General features: G+C 44.6%; 1 protein-coding gene across 1 annotated transcript in view; it reads left to right on the forward strand.

The window, feature by feature from the left end:
- LOC124719861 (chromatin modification-related protein eaf-1-like) overlaps positions 1–19,675 on the forward strand; it is a 343,357-nt gene that overhangs the window by 264,666 nt on the left and 59,016 nt on the right. Inside the window, exons 9-13 of the mRNA XM_047245044.1 lie at positions 2,249–2,551; positions 7,600–7,840; positions 9,540–9,626; positions 9,663–9,766; positions 14,436–14,576. Coding sequence (XP_047101000.1) covers positions 2,249–2,551; positions 7,600–7,840; positions 9,540–9,626; positions 9,663–9,766; positions 14,436–14,576 — 876 coding nt within the window. The remainder of the gene's footprint in view (positions 1–2,248; positions 2,552–7,599; positions 7,841–9,539; positions 9,627–9,662; positions 9,767–14,435; positions 14,577–19,675) is intronic.

Consider the following 19,675-nt stretch of genomic DNA (forward strand, 5'->3'; position numbering starts at 1 on the left):
AAAATCCTCACACGTACAGATTCTTTAATAGTCTGTCGGGCTCGACATATAAAAAAAAAGTTATTGGCAAATTTGCTTTTGCAGTGTCCTCTGTCAAAGCCTTACAATGGTCCATTTTTTCACTTACTAAATAAGGGATTCTCTCAGTAAGAAAAAGAAGATCTCGGTGGCAGCAGAGTCAGAACTCGCTTTGCCCTCCCTGGGAGGAGAGGTGAAGCAGTGCAGCAAGTGAGTCCCAGTCGTGGCTTACCTCCTGCCCACAGCTCCTGTCCCTGCCTGTGCATGCTCGTATGTAGTTAGCTTTCTCACTAACGCAGCTGTCGCACGCTCCACGAGGCGAGTGTCTCCGCAGTACCTCGTAGACCGGCCGAGCACCACTGCCACACTGTACCTCTCCCGCATCGATCCTGTATTCTAGTACGAACTGCGCGATGTACAAAAAATAATAGACACAGTGGTACGGCCTTCCCAGATTCTACATATGTGTGCGTCCGAAAGTTAGAGCTTTTTGCCCGAAACTGAGTCTGTGTGGATGCATTTCGTTTTCGTTATTGCTTTAAATTTCTCAGAGGAACTGGAGTTAATGCACTCGAAATTGATTTTCTGTCAAGTAGTGGAGCCACTGTGTCACAAATAAGTTTCAGTTGTGCTGTGAGAATATGGAGAACTGAACTTTAGTGTTTCACTGCAGCTATATTTTAATTGTAGATGATGAGACATTTTAATATACAAACCAGCTTATTTAGTTCACTATTTGCAGGAGTGAATGTACACTTCCATTTGGAGCTGAAGCCACTCATCAGAGCTATCGAGACTAAAAACTGCGACAGTATGTAGGAGGAAAGCCTGCTTGTAAAATTTGTTCTGAAAACAATTTTAGAAAGCTGTGTTAACTTTTTCTAAGTTCTCTGCGCGATCGGTCTTTCGGAGTGTAAAATTGGGAAAGATTCAATTTCTTTTCTCGTTTTTTCCTCTTTATGGCAGAATTTATCACACCGGACACAGAATGTCAGTCTGAAGTGGCAGAAAGGAGAAGCAGGCACAGTTGTGTCAAAGGGACAGACCGACTGTTTGTTCAGAGAGACTACGGTAGAGCCAAATTCTCACGACCACACTGAAATGGTAACTGCACAACGTACACTGAGGATTGCCGTTTTGTATGTGCCGCTTTTGGTGCTGACAAAGGTCGAACCTGGGATACCAAATTTGTGTCTCATCTGCTCGAGCAGGTATCGAACCTGTCTATGTTGTGGCCTCGGTTTTTCATACCTGTAGTGTGAGTCTACTAGAAATGTGCACCACCTGTCAAAGCACTGCCCTGTGTGGAAAGAGAAAAAATTGTAAATTTGATAGAAAATAACCTCTGCGTCGTTTCCTGCCGCACACGTGAGCTACCTGTTCCGCCTATCACTACAGAGTCTTCATTTGTCTCTTCATGTATTGTCAGTAGTCGTACTGTTTGGCACCTGCTCTGTGTCCACTGTTCGACATCTGACCTGCCGCACTGACTCGGCTTCCTCTCCGTTGAGCCTGCCGTTTCTCTGCCTCGCTGAGCCCGACTCTGCGACGGGTACCTTACGAGCCTGTCGGTCTCGAATATTTCCAGAACTGTCGAAGATGTTGGACGAATGCTAGTATCTAAAGAGGCGAGCAGTATGCTCTGGACTCTCCTATCCACCGAGGTATTGAAATGACAGAGATTTAAAGAAAATTGAACTGTGTACTCTTACAGTGGCCCTCGAGGGCTCTCGAAATGAAGACAATCACAGTATAATGATCATTACAGCTGGCTGTACGACTGTTTTGAAGAAAGGAGCAGATAATGTGGTGAGGTCAAAGGCCGAGACAGATGACCTGTTACAATCACCGGGAACTCTTCGTAACTCGGCAGGACCTCCGCGCAGCTTCCGTCTGCGGTCTTTGTCTTCGGTTTAATCTCTGCTTCCTCTGGTGTTAAATTTTGTCACAAACTGTGGTGAGTTTTGTACCACTACAGTCCCCTTTTCGAGGAGAGTCATTCACTTTTAATTGTTACATCCGAAGGTCTGCCGACTCGTTCCGACGTTTTTACCGTTCCGGAAATGTCCGAGGCGCCGGCGTACAGGGGTCTCGGCACATTCGGCACCCGAACAGTTTCCCACCCTCGCACTCCCGGCCTACCGCCTCCTCCGCACCCGCAGCAGTGCCACCTCCTCCCGGAACTGACGCGTCTGTCCTGCCCGCGCCCCCGTGCCGCTCCGCCCTCCAGACGGCGTACGGGAGTAACGCGGCTGCCAGTCGGCGCTCTCCGCACGCCGGCAAGTACCAGCAGGCGCCCGGGCGGCAGGCGCTGCAGGCGTCGCGGCCCGGCGGTTCGCAGCACCAGCAGGCGGTGCGGCAGGTGGCGGCGAGCCAGGCGCACCACGGCCACGCGCAGCAGCCGCCGCACTCGCAGCACGCCGTCGCGTCTTCGGGCTTCGTGGTGTCGCAGCCGCAGGCGCAGCAGCTGGTGACGACGCAGGCCCCCTCGGTGCTCGGCGCGGGACAGGCCCAGTTTCTGTCGCCCATCCAGGTGCTCGGGACGCCCCCGCCCTCCCTGCCGCCGCTCCCCCTCTCCTCGGGACCTCGCCTCTGTCGCGCCTTCCCTCTCTCGTCCCCCGTGGGCTCGTCATCCTGGAACTTCTCTCTCTTCCTCTGTCTGTCTGCGGTGCTCGTCACTCCTGTCGTAGCCGTGTATACCTACTGTAGGCATGGTGTAGCTGGGCACTTTGCTCGACGTATCCTGGGAATGAAAGAATAGTCGATGATCTCGGAATCTCTGGCGAGATGTGTCGAGCTGTGGCACTTGTATGTTACGTGTGGATTCCTTTTGGCTTATCTTCCTAATTGCTTTGTATACAGAATGTGAAGATTCCTGGCTCTGCTCAAAGAATTCGCTCCGTCATAATTGTAATAGCTGATGAGCCAGTGTTGTGGTGGTGGTGGTGGTGGTGGTGGTGGTGATGATTACCTTTCCTGAAGTGCTTGTAGTTGATGATATAATTATCCATATGGTATGACAAGTATTTTTTTCCCTTCTGAATCTTTTTCCAGTTTGGCACTGTAATGACCCTTTGTGGAGCTGGAAGATCAATATAGGTTGTCAACATTTCTACAGTTTTTATATTTGCTTTCTGCTTCTCATTCTTTGGTTGTGATGGTGCACTGCTCTGTCTGAATACAGGATTGGTATAAAAAGTATTTAGGCCAAATTCGGGGAATAATGAACGTATCAGAGATATTCCTACAAATGATAGGACCCTGTGGCCCTGGCACCTTCTGCCAAAGATGTTTCTTTGCGTGCACGGCTCCTTTGAATCACTTTCCAGAATGTCCTCAGAGTGGCACGTCTAAACTGTGTTGACCTCTGGTAGGGTCTCATTTCGTTGTCCTTTGAGAACTTTTATCTCTCGGGTAATAGAATAAACTCTCCTGGGATGATACAGGGGCTGTAGTGAGCTGTGATAGAGTTGTGATGATGTCCCAGTCTGGGTAGTTTGTGGTTGCAAAGTTTACTGCTGTCGTGAACTTCCTGACTGGTGGCAGATTTTTTCCTCATCCAAAAATCCTGGCTGGTGCTGGTGTGATGTGTTGTTTAACTGATTGCTGTGCAATCTGAAATTGTTTAAGTACACAACCACAAGTCTAAGTACAATGCACATCATCGAAGTGTTTGTGCCCTCTGAAAATGGCAGCTTTTGATAGGCCTTCATTTTCAAACACTTGCCATATCTCAGCTGACACCTCTGTTGCCAGTTTTGCAAATCTCACACAGATTTTGATGGCGCAGTGCCATTCGATAGAGCGTCGCAGTTTCGATCCCCGACTGAGCCCGTAGACGGAGTGAAGTAAAATGATGATAGAAGTTGTGTGCAAGCTCTTATATGGTTACTTTTTTTTACGGTTCCTGTACTTACCATTTATGTGAGTCAACTTGGGCAGTTTGTGTGTCAGATGCTGGGAACAGGAACTGGCACAATCCTGTTGTTCTGCTCCCAGCACACCCTGTGCAAAGTGACGAGTTGCATCACACGTGCAGTGTATGTGGACTGGTTTCAGGTTATCTTGCTAATTGCTCTGTTTATAGCACATTAATGATACAGTATGCAATGAGGCCCACGTATTTACCTTTTCTGAAGTGCATGCAGAGGTAGTATGTGACAAGTATTTTTTTGTGGTCATTCGTCGACCAGTAATCGGCCTTCCGAGACTGTCCTACAGTTTGTACTCTTCTTGTTTTCTGCCGGTGCTGGTCCACTGATCTGCCCGAGTCTGTCATCTCAGTGGCAGCCTCTGCCAGTTTCCAGTGTGTGCTGCATAAGGTGTATATGAGATTTGTCGATTATTGCATTGATGGTATCGCATATTAAATATGAACAAGAGAAAGAGTGAAAGTAGCCACTCACCGTGCAGTTGAGGTGTGGAATGGTAAACAGAAGTGGGAACGGCAGTACAAATATCACAGCAGGCGAAGGGGTTTGCGTACCCACCAGTCCTACACTCTGTGCGAAGCCTGAAAGAATCCTCTGAGAAGACTTGCGACATTCATTATTTGAATAAGACTGAAAAATACATATTTCGCTGTGCGTTACTCTAGTATCTGGACACGTGTACTCGCACAGGCAGACGCATGAGGTGTAGTAGAAGGCACTTCAGGTACTTCAGTCAGAGGGCTAGACTCTCCGCCATACGGTCGATATCCAGAAAATTGTGGAGAAATATCATATTTGGATGTTGTATATATCATCTGCACTGTCAGTAAACCTTAAAAATGTGCAGGTTACCTTACCAACAAATTTAAAACAGAGCGGCCTCAAAATTAATGTTTAATACCACAATACCTACAAGAAGCAGACATTAATCTCTTCTCTAGTAAATACTACACTGATTGTTGTGGAGGTGTGGCCTGAATGGATTGATGGGAAGGGGTTGGGGGGGGGGGGGTGCTTGGAATGAAGAGAAGGGAATGAAGAAGGGGCAGGAGTGAGGATTTTTGGGGAGGAGGAGGCAACAGCAGAGAGAACAGTAGGTTAACAGATGGATGGGCTGAACTAAACTGGAGTAGTGAGAAACTCTGGGGCTGGTTGTGAAGGAATGTATCATTACCTCAGACCCTATCGTCACAGATCGGAGAAGTTGGTAGTAGTGGGATATGGAGCAGCCACTGAAGTTTAGCACTGTAGCATAGGAAGTGAGGGGATGAGAGAGAATGAGAGAGGAGAGAGAGAGAGAGAGAGAGAGAGAGAGAGAGAGAGAGTGTGAGTGCGTGTGTGTGTGTGTGTGCGTGTGTGTGTGTGTGTGTGTGTGTGTGTGTGCACACTTGTGCTGCTTACCACCTCAACAATACAGTGAGCGGTCTACTCTTTACGTTTGTACATCAGTCGGCTCGGCACATTCCAGAGGAAGTTATGTTTCATGTAGCAGTTGCAGTGTGAGTGACACTGACTACACGAGTGCGAACACCAGAATTTCTCCCCAAATTTCTGTGATTTACTCTTTGTCACTGCTGTTCTGAAGTGGCGGTGCAGAGTTGGGGGATATGTCATTATCAAACTGCCTAGCCCCACCTGTGCACCACGCGTGTCGCCGATTGTACTACACACGTCACGTTTGAGGAAGTTCTTGCAGACACAAGTTTCTCCAAGTTACATGCACTGATTGTATCAACAAATGTCCGCAGGTTCTTGTCGAGCCCGGACACTTGTCGACTGTGCGCCTTAACTTGTGACACTTGGAGGAGAAAGTGTGACCCGTGATGGCTGTGTACTGTATTAAGTGATCAGAGCTGCTGGTTGTGCGTAGTTCCGTAAAGCTAATCGTGTGTTTGTTATCACAGTGTACAAAGATAATTTCAGCAATGAATATTGTTTTTGGTGTCACAATTTTCACAAAAGTTACCATACATCAAAAAGGCAGCACTGCATGCATGCATAGATAAGTGATACAAACACTTGTGTTTCTATTTATTTTGTTCTTCAGCGAGAGAATGTATAAGTTTTTGTCAATGACCGAAATGTTTTCAGCTGTCCTCTGTAGTAATCTCGGTACTGTGCACTGTTGGAGGGCTTACGCCTGCTTCCAGGTAATCACTCCGGGCAAAATAGGACATTGTGTTTTGCTAGTGGGAAATGATTAATAACTGTACAGATATTGGGAATTTAAACTGCAAGAAAACAATAACACTTGCAACAGCCACGCAAGGAGTGTAATTTTTAGCTGAAAGGAAGCCCTGACAGGTTTCTTGGCAGTCTGTATGCTAGCGTAGTTTTAGTAGTGCATGTTACATGTAGTGAGGAGGTACATTTTGCCTGTAATAACTGGGAGTTGAATGTTCTAATGTAGATGTTGGTTTGCTTGCAGTCCTACATGAGAAAATTTTACTTTCAGTGTCATGGACACTGCAGGCACTTAGGTGGTTTTCTGTGATCTATTGCAAATCTTTTACATGTATTATTGCATGATCGGAAATTTTTTTGTAATGATGTAGTACTGTTAGTTATTGCACAGGTTCTGTTCTCGTATACTGATCCATTTATTGAGTTCATTTTTGACTGTGTACCATCTGAGTGACAGTTCACATTAGTCTCACTCCAATTCTCAGACTTTACGATTCGTAGTTTTTTGTGACTTTCCGATCAAAGTGTGGAGTTGATGACAGAGGATTCTGTTAAATTCTTGAAGAGATAGGTGAGACAAGTAACAGTGCACTCTGTAGAAACACACAGAAATAATTAAAGACAGTAGTAATGTAGCTTTTGTAACCACTGCTACCTTCGTCAGTGGAAAAAGAGGTAGTAGTCTGATGGAGAGGGGAAACTGGTCAATCGGTACCGAGGCTGAGAGTGACCCACCCGGTACGAGGATGAATGGAGGCCCTCGTAGCCCGGGTTACGATTAGCGACCCCCTCGACTTCACCCGACTGAGCCCACTTCATTCTTCTGAGGAAGGCACCTGTGGTTCTGAAGTCTAGAAGTACTACCATTAACATTTTTTATTTGTTTCTGTTGGCAGTACTGGGAGTTCCAACTCTTGAACATGAGTAATGGTCTGCAGCTCTACTCATTTTGGAATTTAACAAATTGAAATGTAAATTATTTTGTACATATGGAGCTTAAGCTTGTTAAATAACGTGTGGCACACAGTGTGTCTCGGGATTTTGCTTCCGTACCACCCACCACTAAATCATTGGCGAGTAACAGATGGGAGCACAGGAAACAGTTTAGGGGGAAGGGGGGGTGGATTGCATCAGAATATAATGGCACGGGGATAAACTTCTTGAAATTTAGCATTTGATGGGGTCACATCTTTGTCACATTAATGTAGTAATAGAGCTGAAACTGCAACTTTCTGAACAAAACAGTCATCAGTCAGGAAAAGTGCCAGGGCACTGATTTGTCGTGGCGGTACCAGTAGGCAGCTTCTCTTAAACAGTTCAGTGAGTAGTTAGCCGTACAATTTAACTCGTTACGATGCCACCCCGTGCTGCCCGCACCGCTTCCTTTCACTACTGAAGTGCCAGAACACTCCGAAGGAGTTTCCTCCGAGCGGCCGGCGTGACGCGCCTCCTCCGGTGCCGACAGGGCGCCGCGCAGCCGATGCAGTTCTCGCCGTGGCAGTTCGCGGGCACGACGGGGCTGCCGCAGGGCATCGCCTGGGCGGCCACGACACCCGGCGCGCTGCAGTCCAGCACGGCGCTCTTCTCCGCGCAGAACCCCATCTTCATCAGCCGCAGCGGACCGGGCGCCCCGGGCGGGGACCCGAACGCGACTGCGGCGAGCGTCTTCCTGCAGAGCCCGCCCCCGCAGCTGCAGCAGCACTCCCGTGAGTAGCGGAGGCCCGTCTTGGGTGCGGTGGTGATAAAAATAGTGTTATAAACTGAGTGAATGTTGTGCTTAAATGTTTCAAACTACAGGCAAATACTTTGCTCGGAACAAGGATATTGTGAACTGCAGCAGAGCAAAAGCCACATCCAATCAGCAGAACAGAGGTAACGAGTTATGCAGTTGTGCTATTTTGGAATGGTTGAATGACGGGAGTGTAGCTGCTTGCAACTCTATATTACTAGTTACATTTCAATACAGACACACAATACAGTTTGTTGAGGACTGTAATACATTTTGGCATAGAATCAAAGAACATTTCGATTTAGAGATGTAACACCTTTAGACCTGTAACATAATTCGTTTCGAAATACACACATGTTAGACCAAGAAACATAATGTTTTGAACTGAATGTGCAACATTTTCAGACTTGGACAGGTAACTTACTTAAGATTCAGAAATGTAATATTATGTACGACTGACACCTTCTTTTATTTCGATGCATTACACTTTTGACAGCACAGAGACAGCAAAGGACTTGGAAGAGCAGTTGAATGGAATGGGTAGTGTCTTGAAAGGAGGATATAAGATGAACATCAACAAAACCAAAATGAGGATAATGGAATGTAGTCGAATTAAGTCGGGTGATGCTGAGGGTATTAGATTAGGAAATGAGACACTTAAAGTAGTAGAGGAGTTTTGCTACTTGGGGAGCAAAATAACTGATGATGGTCGAAGTAGAGAGGATATAAAATGTAGACTGGCAATGGCAAGAAAAGCGTTTCTGAAGAAGAGAAATTTGTTAACATCGAGTATAGATTTAAGTGTCAGGAAGTCATTTCTGAAAGTATTTGTATGGAGTGTTGCCATGTATGGAAGTGAAACGTGGACGATAAATAGTTTAGACAAGAAGAGAATAGAGGCTTTCAAAATGCGGTGCTACAGAAGAATGCTGAAGATTAGATGGGTAGATCACATAACTAATGAGGAGGTATTGAATAGGATGGGGGAGAAGAGGAGTTTGTGATACAACTTGACAAGAAGAAGGGATCGGTTGGTAGGACATGTCCTGAGGCATCGAGGGATCACAAATTTAGCATTGGAGGGCAGCGTGGAGGGTAAAAATCGTAGAGGGAGACCAAGAGATGAATACACTAAGTAGATTCAGAAGGATGTAGGTTGCAGTAAGTACTGGGAGATGAAGAAGCTTGCACAGGATAGAGTAGCATGGAGAGCTGCATCAAACCAGTCTCAGGACTGAAGACCACAACAACATCATACACTTTTGACACAGTTGCGTAACACTTTTGGCGCAGGTGGGTAACGCTTTCGACACGGTCGCATAACGATTTTGATGCTGTTGTGTAACATGTTTGTTGTTAACGTGTAACACATTTGAGATGGGCACAGTACTTTCTGATGCGGGTATGAAACATTTTTTGAATTAGACACCTGGCACGTTACAGTCTGGACCTGTAATGGGTGACAACGTGGACTGGTGGGCACAGTTCCATTACAATGAGGATAATGCGTGTTATAATTTACACGGAGCACACAGATGGTCAGACACTACCACACACTTTGTAAGAGACTCCCGCTGTGTCAGTACGACACAAAGTACGTATTACCGACTACCAAATGCTCTTATGTCGTATTTAGTGTGGAAAGTGAACAAATGGCGGCGTTTCCCTGTCCGCAGAGCTGGCGCAGGCGAGTGTGCAGAGCGTGACGCAGGTGGCGGCCGCCCCCGTCCAGGGGAAGCCGGGGGGCGGCGGCGCTGCCGGCGGTGCGGTGGTGGGCGGAGGGCGGCAGGTGGCGGCCGGCGTGGGGCCCACCGCGGGCGGCGCCCAGGTGGTCGAGGTGGCCGGCATCCAGCCGAAGACAGTGAGTACCGCGAGGCCCCTCTCTTTGGACGTAGCGAGGCGGGTGAGTGCTGTCCGCCGCGTGCGGTGTCTTCGCCTCCCTCCCCCCCCCCCATCCTGCCCGAGTTCCCTCTCTGCCTTCCGTCTTCCGTCCTGTCGCTTGTTAAAATGGTCACTGTGAAAAGTCGTTATTTGGAGTGTACGAAGCAGTACGCAGATTTAGACGTGGGAAGTTTGTGTGCGGCCTCTCGAATCCCTGCACCGTTTCCGTGTCATTGTATTTTGGTGCGAATCCTGTATCGCGTATCAGCTGGTAAGAATTATGTTTCTGATGGATTTACATTCTGCAAAAACCTCTTGATATTGCTTCGGAGAGAGGCACAACAGAATGCCTGTAAAAAAATGTGAGCTTTCAGCCAAAAGGTTTTCTTCTAAAGTAGACAAAAAACACACACACAGTGTGTGTGTGTGAGAGAGAGATAGATAGATAGATAGAGAGAGAGAGAGAGAGAGAGAGAGAGAGAGAGATTCACACAGGCACAGCTCACATACGCGTCACCACTGTCTCTGGCCACTAAGGCCAGTCTTGATGGCCAGAGACAGTGGTGATGCATATGTGGGCTGTGCAAAATAGAGGGAAACATTCCACGTGGGAAAAATATATCTAGAAACAAAGATGATGTAACTTACCAAATGGAAGCATTGGTATGTTGATAGACACACAAACAAACACAAACACACACACAGAATTCAAGCTCCATTATGACAGCTGCCACCCATTCCACATCAAACAGTCCCTTCCCTACAGCCTAGGTCTTCATGGCAAACGAATCTGCTCCAGTCCGGAATCCCTGAACCATTACACCAACAACCTGAAAACAGCTTTCGCATCCCGCAACTACCCTCCTGACCTGGTACAGAAGGAAATAACCAGAGCCACTTTCTCATCCCCTCAAACCCAGAATCCCCCACAGAAGAACCACAAAAGTGCCCCACTTGTGACAGGATACTTTCCGGGACTGGATCAGACTCTGAATGTGGCTCTCCAGCAGGGATAAGACTTCCTCAAATCCTGCCCTGACATGAGATCCATCCTTCACGAAATCCTCCCCACTCCACGAAGAGTGTCTTTCCGCCGTCCACCTAACCTTCATAACCTCTTGGTTCATCCCTATGAAATCCCCAAACCACCTTCCCTACCCTCTGGCTCCTACCCTTGAAACCGTCCCCGGTGTAAAACCTGTCCCATGCACCCTCCCACCACCACCTACTCCAGTCCTGTAACCCGGAAGGTGTACACGATCAAAGGCAGAGCCACGTGTGAAAGCACGCACGTGATTTACCAACTGACCCGCCTACACTGTGAAGCTTTCTATGTGGGAATGACCATCAACAAACTGCCCATTCACATGAATGGACACAGGCAGACAGTGTTTGTTGGTAATGAGGATCACCCTGTGGCTAAACATGCCTCGGTGCACGGCCAGCACATCGTGGCACAGTGTTACACAGTCCGGATTGTCTGGATACGTCACACTAACACCAACCTGTCAGAACTCCGGAGATGGGAACTTGCCCTTCAGTATATCCTCTCTTCCCGTCACCCAGCAGGCCTCAACCTCCGCTAATTTCAAGTTGCTGCTGCTCGTACCTCACCTGTCAGTCAACAACATCTTTGCCCCTGTACTTCCGCCTCAACTGACATCTCTGCCCAAACTCTTTGCCTTTACGTATGTCTGCTTGTGTCTGTATATGTGTGGATGGTTATGTGTGTGTGCGAGTGTATACCTGTCCTTTTTTTCGCCCTAAGGTAAGTCTTTCCGCTCCCAGGATTGGAATGACTCCTTACCCTCTCCCTTAAAACCCACATCCTTTCGTCTTTCCCTTTCCTTCCCACTCACCTGATGAAAGAACCGTGGGTTGCGAAAGCTTGAATTCTGTGTTTGTGTTTGTGTTTGTTTGTGTGTCTATCAACACACCAATGCTTCCGTTTGGTGCGTGTGTTTTGTCTACTTTAGGAGAAGACCTTTTGGCTGAAAGCTCACATTTCTTACAGGCTTTCTGTTATGTCAGCCTGTAACTCAACAACTCTATATGGTGAGTAGTAATCCATCATATTCATAGTGCTGTCATTATTTGATCCAGGATTTTCGATTGTTTGATATCACTTCAGATAGACTTTTAAAGAGTGCACAACAAGTTTGCTTTCCCATCATTCTGCAGTCTTGAGTTAGTAGTCTATTTTTAAGTATGTTGCCATCAGTGGGCTGTTAAACCATTCAGAGAGTAAGCACCTTACCTTCGTTGGTCACAGAGCAAGATGTCTTCCTTGTTTCATTTACTTTCTGACGTCTCTTCTACGATTCGGTCTATAGGACAAAAATTTCATTTTTCCTTTTTCCTCCTGTCATTCAGCTCAGGCATGAGAACCATCTTTCTTTGTTTGCCATAATTGTGCACTGTATTTCAAAGATATTCAGTTGTACCCACAGACTGCCAAGTCTAAATGTATCCAGTGTGCTTTCACAGTTCTTAGGTGTCTCGTGTGTGACTGCTGTACCTCACCTGAGTGTTTGGTGTTTGTTAGCCACATGTCTGGCCTGTACAGCACAAATGGCACCGCTGTCCATTTAGAGAATGTCAGTGTCGATTCTTTTCCCACTTTTCTCATGGAAGATTCTTCAGACGATTTTCTCATATGGCCTTATTCTTACCCAGTATCCGATCTGTATTGTAGTCAGTGTTGTGAGTCATGTTAGACACTGATTCAATAGGTCTATTGCCTATAGATATTTTTATTTCAATTGGATTCTTGCATCCAGACATCATAATCTTTGTTCTTTGTGCAGAGATTTTCACATTATCCCCATTCTTCGACTGATTTTATTTTCCAGTCTTGCCCTGAGCTGTCATTCCCCAGTTCTGTCATCTATATAAATACTCAAAAATGTAGTGGTTAAGCTACAGATGTGAATACTCTGTGACTGATACAGATTACTTCACATAGTAAGTTTTCTGTTCTCAGTACTATTTGTGTGCTGTGGTTTAAGCTTTTTATGACATCTGCAAGATGTACAGGATATCTTTGTTCAGTCATATCATCCCATAGGATGGACCTTTTGACTTTATCAAATACTTTTTTTTATTAAAAAAGAATGCAAAGTATGTCTTGAGCTGAAATTCTCTTCTCCTTTCAATCAGTTTCTCCTAAGAAAATATGTTGTCTATCACAACTGACCCTTAGCAAATGCAGTGTTTTTAGTAAAGCAACAAAGTGTCTGATATGGAAAGTAATATTTCATTAATTGTGTTTCCATATAGTTTATATTTAGTACTTATAAGCTCTTTAGTTTGTTGCCATATTTCTGTCACATTTTTAAAAAATTTAGCTATGATCAGAGCTTTTCTCCATCACCCTTTCCGTCCTCATGTCACTGTGTCTTGTTGGATGTTTTCCTGGGCAGTGGTGCAGTTGTTACATGATGTAAATATAAGACAAGTCACATTGCAGACAAGGATGTGACTTGGCGTGAGAACAGAGGATTGCTTTCCTCACAAAGGAAAGACTGTGCCCTCTAGATAAATGAGTGAACAACAAGAAACAGATTGGGCTTTCTAATTCATTTTCTTCTTTGGAAATACCTGTAATGTTGAACTTGTTCATTTGAGGGAGTACCCTGCCTAATATTTCCTGTGTCATTTCATTCATCCATTCCATTGTTTGTATTTTTAATTATCATATAAATGTCTTACTTCACTAGATATGAAGGTTTAGATGCTTGTGGATTATGCTGTCAACAAGTGTCACATATCACACAAGTAACTTATGAAATGATTGAAGTGATTACATGTGATATATCTGTATAAATATGTGTGCATAATAAGTTTGAAATTAACCAGATAAAACACAAAATGCTACTAAGTTAAGAATGTAGAACGACTTATGGGGAACGAGCATATTATTAATCACGGGACTAGACGTTTTTTTTATTTTTATTTGTAATTTTTCACACTATTACGTTTAGCAACAACTTGCTCTTGCGAAACATCATAAAAATCGTTAAATGAGTGTAGGCTGAAGATCTCGGCACGAAAGCCAACTGGCGACGTGTTAATGGAACATAGTTGATAAGTACATCAGAAGATTGTGTTTGATTTTTGTATCACAAATATGACCTCAGATTGTAACAAGGTAAAGTATCTTGTATGCCACTGATGGATTTGCTTTGATACATTTAAATTAATGTTAACTGAAGCATCTTTTGGCTCGTGCCAGGCCTCGGGTTTCAGTTCGCAGAAGTTGTCTGCCGCATGACCTTTTCGGCCACTGTAAGTAATCACCCGTTCTGAGTTTTCGTAAATGTTAACAGTGCTAGGTACAGTTCCTAAGCAGGAAGCCAAATGCCAAAATCTGAATCACAGAAACAAAGCTGATAAAATAGAATCAAAATTTTTGCGTGAAAAGAGAGTAACAGTTTCTCGCAGTTTTATGTTGTAGCCAAAAGTGATTGTCACGTTACATGAGAACCAACTTTTACTAAGCCAAAATTTAGGTTATTACGAATACGGACCCTCCTTGCCGGTGCGATACTCCTGTCAGAGTGTTCGGACTCTATCTGACGTTCACAAAAGGAGTGCAGAATTCAGTAGAACTGTGCGACACTGCGGTCCCCCGATTCCCCGGGAGACGTAGCACAGTGTGACGTGACCGGACGTGACGTGACGTGTCGCAGGTGCGGCCGCTGTCAAACATCCTGCCCTCGACCGCAACGACGACGACAAACCGGCCGGCGTCGTCCGTGTCGACGCAGACGGGTGGCAGTGTGACGGCGTCCCAGATGAGCCAGGCGCAGGTGCAGACGCAGAAGGTGCAGGTTTGTAAAGAAAAAAAAAAAAAAAGTTTCGGAAAGAGGGAGAGTTGCAAAAATAAGTCCACAGTGCCCCAGAAAGCTGTGAGAAGAGATGAAAAAACTTGCTGCCTGATTTCCATCCTTTTTGTGCATTTATTTATAACATATTGCGACAGGGTTGGTGTCCAGTAGTTAGCTTGTCCAGATGAAGTATCACTGCTGCCAACAGACACATGACAGAGTCACACTCCATTTGCTACCATTCTACTGCCATAGATAATTAATTTTTTCTTGTCATTTGACGACTTTCAATTGCAATGTAAAGCATACATCGTGTACACAAAATTGTCAAATTATTATTTGTGCAGTATTTTATGTAACCTTACTATTGACATTATATGTTACAATGTGCTGCTTCTAATTGTATATTTAGTTTTGCCTAAAATCTAGTTAGTTGACCTTCCCTCTACAATGTACCCCCTCTACAACGTACGGGTGAAAATGATCCGAGAGCGACAATTGTGCACGTGCGTCAGATGCAGGTGGTGGGGGAGAAGCATATAGCTAAAAAAAATTATACTTCATTCTTTCATAAAAGTTGACATTTTGCACATAAAAACAGAGTTAGGTCATAAAGACTCAACCTCGTAAAGCATCACCTGTCATTTCATGCTGTTGACTGAAGGTTAAGTGAAATTGAAAATTGAAGTTGTTCCTGTAGGATCTAACCATAAAAGGGGCTGAGAGATATGACATTTTACTCACAATTAGGCCTAGCTCTTTCGATAACCCCAGTTCCACCCTTTCCAATAACCAGTTTACTTTCTCTAAAGAAACAGTAACTAAGAAAATATTTGTGATTAAAATTTGGAGCTACCCAAAAATACTTTTGTTATTTAAACTTGTTTATTTTGCAGATTTGATATTATACAGGGTATCAATAATTAAAATTACAGGTTTCAAAATGCTGTCAAATGAAAACCACTGCTCAGGACAACGTCAAATTATTGATACGGGGAGAAGTGTCGTGGAACGTAAAAAAAAGTTTAACAAAAATTTTGCCAGTAGATGGTGCCATAAGCATCTTAATGTTACTTGGGTCAGCTACAAATAACAGATGAATTGCATTACTACAACAATAGTTTGAGTTGCACATTACATCGTCCATACTGTTCAATGTGCACGATTGCCCAACCTCGGCAGTCGACACTTGTGGCTCTGTTAGTTAGGTAAGCCTGTCTGTCACGGCTAGGTCGTACCACATTGGATGGGATACAACTGGTTTTTTACTGTCCTGAGCCCAACAAGTGCACAAAAAAATTGTCCTAGGACCAAGAACTGCATCAAAAGCAAAATAGCCTCGGCTTCTAATTGTTGCGAGATTGGTGCGAGACATATTCACCTGTCCACTGTTTTCTGCCACAAGTTTGAAATTGAGAAACAGCACGTTCCACAACCGATCAGTGTGTCTGAGGGGGTCACATTCAGAATGTGTTTCGCAATGCATGCCTTAAGTTCAGCTACATTTCTAATTGGAGCATTGAACACAGTGTCATTCAGATAACCCCACAGCGAGAAGTCACGCACACTGAGATCGGGTGGCCTGGACAGCCGAGCTGTGGAGAAATGAAGGCCAATAATTCTAGCACGTCTGAAATACCTCTGCAGCAACCACTCCGCTGGCTGTGCAATATGTGCAGGAGCAGAGTCTTCATAAAAATGACCCTACACGGTACAGGTAACATTACCCCAGGACTCATCTCCTCGAAAAAATGTGGCCCCCCCGATGAATGTCAACCCGCGCCACACAGTAACCTTTGCACAATGAATTGGTGCTGGTTCACGGATTTTTCATTGCCGATATTCTGCAGTTCTGTGTATAGACTTGTCCTCGGAGAAGGAAATGGGCTTTGTCTGTCCTGTCCAGAGAATGTTCCACGACGATTCATTGTCCACTTCCATGCGTGCAAGGAATTACAGAGAGAATGTTCATGTTCCTGAATGTGTTCTTTTTTTATGTATGAATTGGTGCTGGTTCACGGATTTTTCATTGCCGATATTCTGCAGTTCTGTGTATAGACTTGTCCTCGGAGAAGGAAATGGGCTTTGTCTGTCCTGTCCAGAGAATGTTCCACGACGATTCATTGTCCACTTCCATGCGTGCAAGGAATTACAGAGAGAATGTTCATTGTTCATGTTCCTGAATATGTTCTTTTTTTATGTATAGTAATGGAGGATGTTCCCTAGGATTTTACACACCATGCTCACAGGCATGCCCAACATTTGGGCAATTCCTCATGCACTGTGTGTTTGCACACCACTGCCCAATCCGTAAAGCAGTACTGTGGCCAGACGTTTGACAGAGATTCGATCAACTGCTTTCCTCCATCTGCCACACTTCTCTTCAAAATACCTATCATTTCAAATTTTATAATTATTTTCTTCAAACCCTTTGCAGACTTTGGACCAATGCCTTTTTCATACCTTTGAGCGTCCAGGACTTCTGCAGGTCTGGTGGTGCACGGTCACTGTTCCTGTCAAAGAGCTTTACCAGCAGTGCACGATCCTTCACAGAGACAGTCGTGGGTGTCGTGGATCAAACCTAGGAACAGCTTTGTGCCGCACATCTTACTCTGGCTCTTACAGCGCCATCTATTGGTCAAATTTTCGTTAATTTTGCCTCCCATTCCCATCCCCTTCCACCCAATCAGTAATATGCTGTTTAAATTTGGTGTCATTTTGAGCAATCATTCTATTTCTACAGTGTTTCGAAATTGGAACTTTAATTATGAATATCCTGTACTTTTGTTGTTCTAATTTTTATGATTCAGAAAGTGCCTTTGGTTATTGAAATAAGCCACTAATTATCAAAGCATAGAAACTAGAGAAATTACAAACCTGAGAATTTTGCGTGAATACCGTTAATCCAGTAATGGAGCTCCTGATTCAAAAAATTACCCATATGCCATTGCTTGTAGTAAATTAGTTGTATTTAACCAATCTTAAAGAGTTTTCATATAAAAAAATTAGAAGGCATCACTTTTCAGTGCAACCTTGCACAATACTGTACCTTATTGCCATATTGCTGCTGAAACTATGCTGAGTGTGGCAGTTATGTTGTGCTCACATAATTTCACAGACAAGCAGTGCAGCTCAATTCAATTTCATATTGTGAAGCATAGGTTAATAGTTAAACCCTGTGTTTTCTTGCTAGCACAACTGCTTCTTGAAAAAAACCTTCTCAGTTATTTGATTATTTCTGAGTAGCCATTGTTTCTGAAAATGACTGTACATGGTAAGCATGTTGTTTACCTTTCATTTATAACACTGTGTAATTTGCATAAATCTTTGCACTGGTGGAAATTGTGCATTTGAATATGTCTGTGTATTCTTGTTGTTACTAGCCAATCCTGTAAGTATTTAAAATGTAGTGATATTCTGCTGTGTAAATCTCTGTTTTTGAAAAGTAGTTTACAATGAAACAGCAGTAACATGAGTAAAGGTTACAAATTCAGGGAGTTGTGGAGCAAGGCTGTCATGTAAAATGTTTGTAGTGGTCGAAGACCCACAAATTAGAATATTGATGGACTTTTCGATGTAACGTAAGGTAATTTCTTTTTTCTTCTGGGAGGTTGGCAATATATATGTATGTGGCTGATTTTAACTTTCCTTAGTAGACTATTCGTACAATTTTTGTAATTTACTACAGAATCATTGCTTTGTGGCTGAATTGCACTTTTCAGTACTGGCTGTCAATTACATTGTGAGATTTTATTTTGTCACCTAGGTGTCAATTACTCTTCATTTTGTCACCATAACTGTTTCTGGGCTGTCACCCCTTTTTCTTCTTTCCCCAGCTGTTTGGATGGTGACCTAGCTTAACAGATTTTTTAAAAAAATAAATACAGTGATGCTCGCTTCCCAGAGACAAACAATAATTAAAATCACAGTAGTTCCAGGAATAAGCATAGGGGAGCAGATGCAACAATCCTGCACTACTGTCCTGGCGAGATTACAGTGGGTGTGGTTTGCTGTCACCTTTCTGTGACCTGCTGCAGACTGTCGAGTGTGTATCTGCGTCGTGTGGACGGTTGTGACGAGTGTTCGTTCAGTGTAGTGTCGGGTGTGTGCCGTCACAGGTGAAGGGTAGCGAGAGTGTGAAACCTTGTGCCGGCAGGTAGCCTATTCCTCTCAGATAGCACTGATGGGGAAGTCTGAGCTCAGTGTCCCCGTCTGTCAGACGGATCACCTCTGAAAGAGAAGAAGGATGCCAACACTTCGTGAGGCACTGTGGAGACGTTTCGATTAAAAGGCAGGACAGTGGCGCAACGACTGGCACCTGGGAACTTTTTGTTACCACCTCTTCTTCCCTTCTCGGCCAAATACCGAGGAGTGAAAATTTATTACCTCTGAGAAACTGGCATTTTGCCTAGTCGAGCACTGATGCACAGGGTGTGTTAGCGACCTTCGCTATGGAGGCAGGTAGAAACACTACAGCTGTATGGAAATACATGTTTTGTTTTGGACCACACATACTATTTTCTTACTAATTTTCTATTCTACTGCAATAAATTCTGAAGTCCTTTACAGCTTCACCTTCAGGCATTAAGGCACATTTACCAAAATAACATGCACCCGCAGGTGTATCTTGCTGCCGTACCTCGCTTGCCTCTCCCCTATTAATGTCAGACTCTTCTGTTTACTACATTAGAGTATGCTGTGGTGCAGCAACAAGACATACTTATGGGTAAGTGCCTGGAGGTAGAGCCACAGAAAGGTTTAAGAATAGATTGCAACTAAAGTAAATGACGATCAAATACAGGCGGCCGCTGTGGTCAAGTGGTTCTAGGCGCTTTAGTCGGGAACTGCACTGCTGCTACGGTCGCAGGTTCGAATCCTGCCTCGGGCACAGATGTGTGCGCTGTCCTTAGGTTCGTTAGGTTTAAGTAGTTCTGAGTCTAGGGGACTGATGACCTCAGATATTAAGTCCCATAGTGCTCAGACCCATTTGAACGATTTTTGATCAAATACAGGTGGAAAATTAGTAAGGAAATACTGAATAGTGGCCAAATCTCACATCTGACTGCGGTGCTACACATTTCTCAACGTGAAATATGATAAAT

The sequence above is a fragment of the Schistocerca piceifrons genome, chromosome 11 (assembly GCF_021461385.2).
Source record: "Schistocerca piceifrons isolate TAMUIC-IGC-003096 chromosome 11, iqSchPice1.1, whole genome shotgun sequence".
NCBI lineage: Eukaryota > Metazoa > Arthropoda > Insecta > Orthoptera > Acrididae > Schistocerca > Schistocerca piceifrons.